Source organism: Notothenia rossii (assembly GCF_949606895.1).
Source record: "Notothenia rossii genome assembly, chromosome: 12".
NCBI classification, from domain to species: domain Eukaryota; kingdom Metazoa; phylum Chordata; class Actinopteri; order Perciformes; family Nototheniidae; genus Notothenia; species Notothenia rossii.
The window spans coordinates 22,909,754-22,919,753 of NC_136911.1; the positions used below are offsets into that span (position 1 = coordinate 22,909,754).

Genomic DNA, 10,000 nt, shown 5'->3' on the forward strand with positions numbered 1-10,000 from the left:
CCGTGGTGCCCGTGAACAAGGCACCGGAAAACCCCCTAGACTCCTGGTTCTAGACTCCTAGTGCTAGACTCCTGGTGCTAGACTCCTAGTGCTAGACTCCTGGTGCTAGACTCCTGGTGCTAGACTCCTGGTGCTAGACTCCTGGTGCTAGGATGGGTTAAAAGCAGAGAACACATGTCACTGTGTGCTCTGCATGTGTGATCATTAAAGAGGGTTCTATCCCTCCCAATATTATTATTATTATAATTGTGTCAAAATAGCTTAAAATCAGGCGTTTCTAACTCAGAATACGTTCCCTAATAAGGTCGTAGCTTGGCTCTAATATGCGTGTTAGTTAGCAACTAGTTGATGGTGAATATGTACCTTAATCTAAAGTGTTACCGATAAATTGTTTATATTGTTGTCATTACTTCTCCTTTTTCTATTTTCTTTGTATGCTTTTTTGTGGTTTTCCACGTAGGTTGTGTCATATAGGTTTGTGTGCATGTAAATGGTCTGCAGAGGCTAAAATCCCTCACAGTAGAAGCACAATATATAAACCTTAAAATGAGCATAATAGGGCCTCTTTAACTCGCCTTATATCATCTTATAACACAAATGAGACACTCCTGACTGCTAACAGATTGCTCTAATGTTCCTGTAGAGTGTGTGATTACCTGCATTGATGTGTTATGAAATACTCTGTGGTCTAAACATGCTTTTTAAAATCTTTATCCCCCCCCAGGATACTACAAGTCTCTGTTTATTCTGGTGAACCACAGACTCCCCTCCAGTCTGGAGTACAGCGACGCTCCGTCGATCCCAATGGCGACGACTCTGCTGGAGCACATCCTGAAGCCTCTGCACTTTAACTACTCCTCCTGCACAGCAGGCGCAAGGTACAGCGCCACACTCGACCTACTGCCATACATTCACAATATGAGCAATAGACTTGATCTATTTATTCAACTAGGGGCTGCACGACTCAGAAAAAAGGACTAGTTGAGATGATCTTTCTTTGAAAATGCCATTGTGATATGATTCAGAGTATTAGAGGGGATGAGAGATTTTTATACATGATTGCAAAAATATATTAAAATGATTATGGTGTGATTTTAGCTTTTCTTTAGGCATGGCAAGTTTATTTACATAGCATTTTATATAAGGGAATTCCAAGTGCTTAACACAAACAAGAAAACCGTTAAGAGCGTTAAGAAATAGTGCAGCAGAAACACATTGTAAAACGTCTTTTAAATACATTAAAAAACAATCATTAAAAAGATAAAATATAAAACAAGCTAAAAAAACAAACAAAGGAATACAATGCGAGAAAGAGTCTTTGTCCCGGGTGCATTCTCTCAAATATCAATAAACGTATCAGACCAACCGCAGCAGGTCTGTTTATTTAGCCGTTACCAAATGTTGCACTTTGGGCATTGTGCATATTATTATTATTATTATTATTATTATTATATAACCTTCTTCTAAACCAGTGGTTCTCAAACTTTTTCTGTCAGGCCCCCCCTTTGGAGAAAAAAAGTCGGCCCCCCCCAACACAAATAGTCGGGCTCAGTGGCGGCGCCAGAGATTTATTTTGGGGGTGCTGTGGGGTAGCGTTTCATAGATGGTGCTCAAACATTTAGGATTTCCCATTCATGTACCGGTCGCTACGGTGGAATTTATACTGCAACGCTCCCCACGCACACACAGTGTACCCGGGACTGTTACAATGAAGGCTCGATAATCCGCTCACGGCATATAGGTGTAAGCAGGGGTACAGTGCTATTTTTATAGGTGGTGTGTGGACCTCACATAGGGGGGTCCGGGGGCAAGCTCCTCCGGGAAGATTTTTAAATATTGAAGTTAAAAGCATCAATCTGGTGCACTTTGAGAGCAACATGAAGAGATCTATGGATACATCTCTCAACACAGAACTGTAAACAGATTTATTCCTAACGTTCTTCCAGTGTGACGTTCCTCTGCATGAGGCCGACATCAATTCAGTTTCCCCATACTATCAAGAAAAGGAATATAAGTTTTGAGGATGATAAGGTTTCGTTTAAAAGTTAGTGATGTTGCTGCGAGTGGAAAGATCACGAGAGGAGAGTCTTTGTCCCGGGGGCGTTCTCTAAAATATCATCCATTAAAGATCTGTTTATTTACCAAATGTTATAGTAATAATATTATTTACTGAGATTTGGACATTGCATTAGTGTCTGTTTAATTTCCCCCCCCCCCCCCCCCCCACACACACACACACACACACACAAAGGTGGGGGGGGGAGGCAACAGCGGTAATTAAAGTTTAAAAGTCTAAAGAAAGCTTTCAAGCACTATTGGAGTGACTTTGATGGTTATTGGACTCAGGATTCATTCATTTGGATTCCCGCTGTATGAAGAAATTAAAGGACGGAAACCAATGGAAGTGGAAACAATTCACAAAAGGATTAAACTGTTTCAAACACATGCTCAAAGTAAGCCGGATTTTGCCGATGTGTTTATGTGGATTCAAAAGTCGTAAATAATCTACAAAATGGAGGAGACCGATCTGATCGGAGCAACTGGGACAAATAATCCAACTGAAACCGGCATGGACAATGACTATGTTTTAAAAATGCGCTTATCCAGAAAAGCCCGGTTTGGACACTTTACGGGCAGAAGAAACATTTCTATTAGAGAAAGAATTATACATTTCTGTCTTTTTATGCCTTTAATACTAACTTGAATTTTTATTCTAATTATTTATTCTAATTATTTTTTATATTTTATTGCAAGGCTTTTAGTGACAATCATGTATTGTGTTACAAGTATATGTGAAAAACAAAAAACATCTACAGTGACAATATGTTAAAATAAAACAATTTCAAAATAAAAGCAAAATGGGAAACACAGTAAAACATGGACGATGATTTCAGTGAGAATTGAACGTTAACCAAAATGAAAAGCCATATTAAAAAGATAGGTTTTGAATTTGCGTTTAAACATGTCTGCACATTAAAGGATGATGAGGATCCGTGGGGAATGTTGAGGAAAAAGATCCTTGCAGCACGAGAGAGGAGAGTCTTTGTCCCGGGTCCATTCTCTCAAATATCATCCATTAAAGGTATCGGACCAACTGCAGCAGGTCTGTTGTCTCCTCTAGTCAACAGTGGAGCCCTTAATTGCTCCAGAGACCAATTTACAACGAGCCATAAAAGACCACCAGTCTCTGTGCTCGCCACGGTGCCAAAACATCTCAGTGTGTGCCCTCCGTTTAGGACATTCTTAATAACAAACTACAAGCACTTCTTTTGTTCTTTGAAGAAAAGCCAGGCGGGAGTGAGAGGAACTTTGTGTACACACCGACAGCTAATTATCTGACTCCAGCCCCTCCAGATGTGAGCCACAAAGCAGCTCTGTTTGCAGACTACATGCTGGAGAAAGCAGAAGGGATGTTGGGAAACACCTCTCGGCTCATTTCTGTGTGAACTGACCGGGTTCTGAGTATATCATTTATTTCATTCGTTTATTCGGCAGGGACATTGCACCTTAAAGGTGGGGGAGGTAAGAATGGAGAAAGAAGCTCGAGTGCGCTAGAATTTGAAAATACGCAGCCGGAAACAATCTGCCCCTTCCTTCAGACTTCCTCACAGAGCCCCTCCTCCAACACACGAACGCACACATGACCAATGAGGGCACGAGATCAGTTTGTGCCCAGATGGAAGGCTGACAGGCAGGTAGGCCATCCAGTTACTTTAGCCGGGCCGGCTCAGATGATTGGTCGTGCTTTTTAAAGCGCCACGGCTTCCACAGATGATATTTTGTATGGATTTATTGTCAAAACACTTCAGATATTCATTGCTATCGGGATGTTAAGAGCATTCCAGTGTTTCTGAAGTGAATTACCTACCCCACCTTTAATGAACACTTAAAACATGAAGTGTAAATATGCCGGATTGAGCTTTGAGCTACTACTAAGTAAATGTTTCTGGTATCAGTACTTTACTCAACTACTTATTTTTCTGTGGACTTTCTACTTCTTACATTTTGAACACAAATACCTGTACTTTCTACTTCTTACATTTTCCAAACACTTTGACTTGAGTAAAGAAGTTTAGTGAGTACTTCTACTTTCACCAGAGTATCTTTAAACACGAGTATCTGTACTTCTACTTGAGTAAAGGGTGTGTTTCTGTCTTCCTGCAGGCAGTTTGTTTTCGCAGCCTTCACCGAGGAGTTCATCTCGTCTCCGTTCACCGAGCAGATCTTTCACTTCTTCATCCCGGCTCTTTCCGATGTCCGTCTCTCTTTTCCCTTCGAAGCCTTCCTCAGTTCCCTGCAGACCATCAGCTCGTCTTCATCGGCACAGAGTCGAGCACCCTGGGTGTTTTACTTCGTCCTTTCTGCGGGGGAGAACCGCTTAGGTGGGTGTTTCTACAGTATTTGCAGATCAGTTTTATATTAGTCTGTTTACAAATCTGTTGTCTGCATTCTCTGATTACACATTTACACACACATTATTTATCTGTTCACACAAATACTATTGAGAGAAGTCTACCTCCATATAATAATAATAATACGCTGGATTCTCATAGTGCTTTTCCTAATGCTCAAAGACTCTTTACATGAAATCAGAACAGAAACAGTTGTTGATCAGAGTTTGAAGTGATTTGTTCCGGATGTGACTGGGAAGGGAGTTCTGCACCTTTCCCAGTGCTTTATATAGCTTTCAAGTTTCAAAGCTTTTATTTAGGGATGTCCCGATCACCTTTTTTTGCTCCCGATCCGATTCCGATCATTTCATTTTGACAATTTGCCGATACCGATTTTTCCCGATCCGATCTTTATGCAATGCATAAAAAGAAAAAAAGCATTCAAGTTGTCCCTTAAGGTTATTTTTTTATTTAAATTGGATATTCTATCCAACATGGATATAGCTTCTTTCTTTCACAGCAGCATTGGATCAGTTCAGTTGTGCAGCATTGGATCAAAACAAAATAAAGCTTTCAGTACTCGTTAGCTTACTGCTACTATTAGACACTGCGCCCACTCTGTTGCCAGATCTGAGAGAAATAACCAGGTCTATGAAAACAAGCCCCAAAGAAGCAACACATACATGATGTTGTGTCATTTGAAACCAAAACTAAGGCCTCAGGATGACTTTAAGACTTGAACATGGTCATTTTTGTTTTGTAACACTGAATATAACATTTAAAAAATAGTATTTAAAAATAAAATTAAAAAAAATCCCGATCCCCGATTTTTTTCTCCCGATTCCGATCTTTTGAAAATCACGTGATCGGCTCCGATCCCCGATCACGTTATCGGATCGGGACATCTCTACTTTTATTGTCATTCGTACTTAGCTACAGTGTAGTTATGTCAATGAACATCTTAGGTCACAGGCTCCTCCAACAGTGCAACACAATAACACAGATAAAAAGTAAATACAAATAGAATAGAAATAGTTTTTTTTAGATGCAAACAGATGCAAACAGATGATTGTTACGGATGTTGTTTCATAAGTTCAGGTGTTTACCAGTCGTATGGGCTGTGGGAGGAAACTGCCTGAAGTGAGTTGGTGTGAAGAGTGATTGTGATATATCTTTGTGTTCCAGGCTCTCTCTCAGAGGAGGGTCTCCTGCTGTATCTCCGCGCTCTGCAGTCTCTCCTTCCTCTGCTGCCGGTGTCAGAGAGCAGCGGCAGACCTGAGGTCAGCAGCGACTCAGAGGACGACGACACCGGCATCCATCCGAAAACCAAGCAGGTGGGACACACACACACACACACACACACACACACACACACACACACACGCACACACACACACACACACACACACACACACGTTGAAGTACTCAGATCTTGTACTTGAGTAAAAGTATAAGTATTCAGGTCTTGTACTTGAGTAAAAGTAGAAGTACTCAGATCTTGTACTTGAGTAAAAGTAGAAATACTCAGATCTTGTTCTTGAGTAAAAGTAGAAGTACTCAGATCATGTACTTGAGTAAAAGTAGAAGTACTCAGATCTTCTACTTGAGTAAAAGTAGAAGTACTCAGATCTTACTACTTGAGTAAAAGTAGAAGTACTCAGATCTTGTTCTTGAGTAAAAGTAGAAATACTCAGATCTTGTTCTTGAGTAAAAGTAGAAGTACTCAGATCTTGTTCTTGAGTAAAAGTAGAAATACTCAGATCTTGTTCTTGAGTAAAAGTAGAAGTACTCAGATCTTGTTCTTGAGTAAAAGTAGAAGTACTCAGATCATGTACTTGAGTAAAAGTAGAAGTACTCAGATCTTGTACTTGAGTAAAAGTATAAGTATTCAGATCTTGTACTTGAGTAAAAGTAGAAGTACTCAGATCTTGTTCTTGAGTAAAAGTAGAAGTACTCAGATCTTGTTCTTGAGTAAAAGTAGAAGTACTCAGATCTTGTTCTTGAGTAAAAGTAGAAGTACTCAGATATTGTTCTTGAGTAAAAGTAGAAGTACTCAGATATTGTTCTTGAGTAAAAGTAGAAGTACTCAGATCATGTTCTTGAGTAAAAGTAGAAGTACTCAGATCATGTTCTTGAGTAAAAGTAGAAGTACTCAGATCATGTTCTTGAGTAAAAGTAGAAGTACTCAGATCATGTAGTAAAAGTAAAAGTACTCAGATCTTGTTCTTGAGTAAAAGTAGAAGTACTCAGATCTTGTTCTTGAGTAAAAGTAGTTTGTGGTTTCCCCCAAATTCCAACTCCTGTGTTTTCCCTTTCTCCATCGGGATGACAGCAGGAAGAGGTTTCCTTGTGAGAGATGAATAACGTTCTTGTTCTTCTCTCCTCTCTCCTTCAGGATGACAGCAGGATCTCAGTGCAGCTGATCACAGAGGAGTGTGTTCACAAGTTAGACACGAAGCACCAGACCAACGCTCTGCTGAACCTCGTGTGGAGAGACTCTGCCAGCGAGGAGGTGTTCACCATGATGGCGTCCATCTGTCACACACTCATGGTTCAACACCGCCTCATGGTGCCAAAAGTCAGGTAAGAGACACACACAGGGCAAAGAGCTATTATTAAAAAGGCCCTTTTGGGGTTTTCCCTTTCCTTCATTGGTATTATTATTTCAACCCTGGAAATGACAGTGTTCAAACCCTCCCTCCAAACCTGAAGCATGTGTGTATACATACGTACATTTACATGTGTAGATATGTGTATGCATATAAAGACGTCGCTGCTATTGGCCAGCGCTCCAACACATTGTACGTGAGGCTAAGGGGGCGGGACATCTTTAAGCAGGTTGACCAATCACAACAGAGCAGGTCAGCTTCATCCCAAAAAGATATACATATCAATAGTAGGAAAGATAAATATTAAAATAAAGAATAAATTAGAATTATAGACAAATCTACTAAAAACTGAACAATATAAGACATAATGTTCTACTATTCAATTCAGTTCGTTTTTTATACTTTTCCAATTTCTTCTTTATTAAAATTGTGTTGGTATTGTATTATTATTTTTGGACCTGGATATTCAAATCCTACCTCCAAACCTTAACCGTGTGTGTGTGTGTGTGTGTGTGTGTGTGTGTGTGTGTGTGTGTGTGTGTGTGTGTGTGTGTGTGTGTGTGTGTGTGTGTGTGTGTGTGTGTGTGTGTGTGTGTGTGTGTGTGTGTGTGTGTGTGTGTGTGTGTGTGTGTGTGTGTGTGTGTGTGTGTGTGTGTGTGTGTGTGTGTGTGTGTGTGTGTGTGTGTGTGTGTGTGTGTGTGTGTGTGTGTGTGTGTGTGATGCCAGCGATTTTTCGAATATTCGTTACAGTCTCCATAATCGAAAATTATCTTTTAAAATTCGATTTTATTTATATATTTTTATTATTATTTATGTTTTCTTTTTTTTCCTTGCTTAGTTTCAACCAAAATATAGACTAATGCTAATAATAGTATTAATAATTATAAATGGCCATTGGTCACACTACCAGTTTGTTTTACTGTAAACTTGGAGGAAGCCAGCAGCGCAGAGTGCAATTTGATCATGGTCAGTTTCTGTCATCCCTAGTGTGTGTATTTATTTACATATGCTATTATTGTTTATACTTATTTTAATACATTTGAAACGCATGTCTTTGCAGTAGGGCTGCTCGATTATGGCAAAAATCATAATCTTGATTATTTGGGTCAATAATTGATATCACGATTATTAAAAACGATTGTCAATTTACTTTGAAAAAATCAATTTATTGGAGAAAAAATGTGGAACAGTTATTAACAGTTGATTACCCTGAACTTTAAGGATAATAAAAAAAAAAAAAGAAGATTATTATAAAATAAAAATAAAAATCGTTTTATTTCGATTACGTTGTTTTTCGTAATCGTTGCAAGCCATAATCATAATCGCGATTTAAAAATACGATTAATTGAGCAGGCCTACTTTGCAGTTAAAAAGCCATAATATGGGATACATTTGAAAAAGCAGGTGTTTTTTTAAATCGACACAAAACAAGTATAACTGCGTTTTTCATTTTTATCTCCCATCATAACGTTTAACTCGCCCTGTCAGAGTCCACTCTTCTTTTAGAGAGCGTTGTTTACACCCCCGCCTGATTGAGGGGAAACTGTGTGTTCGTGTGTGTTTCCGCGCTGTAAGCAGGAATGTAAATAACGGTGCAGCGAGGCAGCCGGTTATCTGTGCTCTTCGCCCGCTGGCATTTACAACCGGCGGAGGAAACGGGATGTCAGGGAATCTGTCACCCCCCCCATCCCCCCCCCCCCCCATCCCCATTCTCAGGTTGATTACATTAGGCCCAGGATGTCAGAGGTGGAGTGAGGGGAGGAGGCGGAGGACTGAGTGACGGGAGGTTATCCAGACTGAGGCAACCTGCTCTAGTTAATTATTAGTGCTGCAGAGGGAGTACTCAAAGTACTAAAAGACGCCACCAGAATAGAGATGGAGATGTTGTTTCTGAGTGATTCATAGTTTCCCAAATTGTCCAAATTGTGGAGGAATCAGAGCGGCTTAGGGTCTTGATGTCGGATGTTATGATCCGGCTTTATTTGCTGCTGTAAAATGTCTCTGCTTTTACTGCTCTGTTCTCCAATCTGAGCCAAAGAGCTGCATCTCTGACGCTCGTTATGGAGCTGAGGAGGATTTATAACCAGGGGCAGATATACAAAGTATTGTATTGATGTTATCAGAGGGGGAGAAGTACTCAGGTCTTGTTCTTGAGTAAAAGTAGAAGTACTCAGGTCTTGTATTTGAGTTAAAGTAGAAGTACTCAGATCTTGTATTTGAGTTAAAGTAGAAGTACTCAGATCTTGTATTTGAGTTAAAGTAGAAGTACTCAGATCTTGTATTTGAGTAAAAGTAGAAGTACTCAGATCTTGTTTTTGAGTAAAAGTAGAAGTACTCAGATCTTGTATTTGAGTTAAAGTAGAAGTACTCAGATCTTGTATTTGAGTAAAAGTAGAAGTACTCAGATCTTGTTTTTGAGTAAAAGTAGAAGTACTCAGATCTTGTTTTTGAGTAAAAGTAGAAGTACTCAGATCTTGTATTTGAGTTAAAGTAGAAGTACTCAGATCTTGTATTTGAGTAAAAGTAGAAGTACTCAGATCTTGTATTTGAGTAAAAGTAGAAGTACTCAGATCTTGTATTTGAGTAAAAGTAGAAGTACTCAGATCTTGTTTTTGAGTAAAAGTAGAAGTACTCAGATCTTGTATTTGAGTAAAAGTAGAAGTACTCAGATCTTGTTTTTGAGTAAAAGTAGAAGTACTCAGATCTTGTACTTGAGTAAAAGTAGAAGTACTCAGATCTTGTTCTTGAGTAAAAGTAGAAGTACTCAGATCTTGTACTTGAGTGAAAGTAGAAGTAGTCAGATCTTGTTCTTGAGTAAAAGTAGAAGTACTCAGATCTTGTACTTGAGTAAAAGTAGAAGTACTCAGGTCTTGTACTTGAGTAAAAGTAGAAGTACTCAGATCTTGTACTTGAGTGAAAGTAGAAGTACTCAGATCTTGTACTTGAGTAAAAGTAATAGTTCCAGAGTATAGGAATACTCTATTTCAGTAAAAGTCCTGC

General features: G+C 39.3%; 1 protein-coding gene across 1 annotated transcript in view; it reads left to right on the forward strand.

Moving 5' to 3' along the window:
* Nucleotides 1-688: 688 nt before the first annotated feature.
* ube3c (ubiquitin protein ligase E3C) overlaps nucleotides 689-10,000 on the forward strand; it is a 34,525-nt gene continuing 25,213 nt past the window's right edge. Inside the window, exons 1-4 of the mRNA XM_079661579.1 lie at nucleotides 689-878; nucleotides 4,165-4,382; nucleotides 5,577-5,725; nucleotides 6,787-6,974. Coding sequence (XP_079517705.1) covers nucleotides 805-878; nucleotides 4,165-4,382; nucleotides 5,577-5,725; nucleotides 6,787-6,974 — 629 coding nt within the window. The 5' untranslated portion in view covers nucleotides 689-804. The remainder of the gene's footprint in view (nucleotides 879-4,164; nucleotides 4,383-5,576; nucleotides 5,726-6,786; nucleotides 6,975-10,000) is intronic.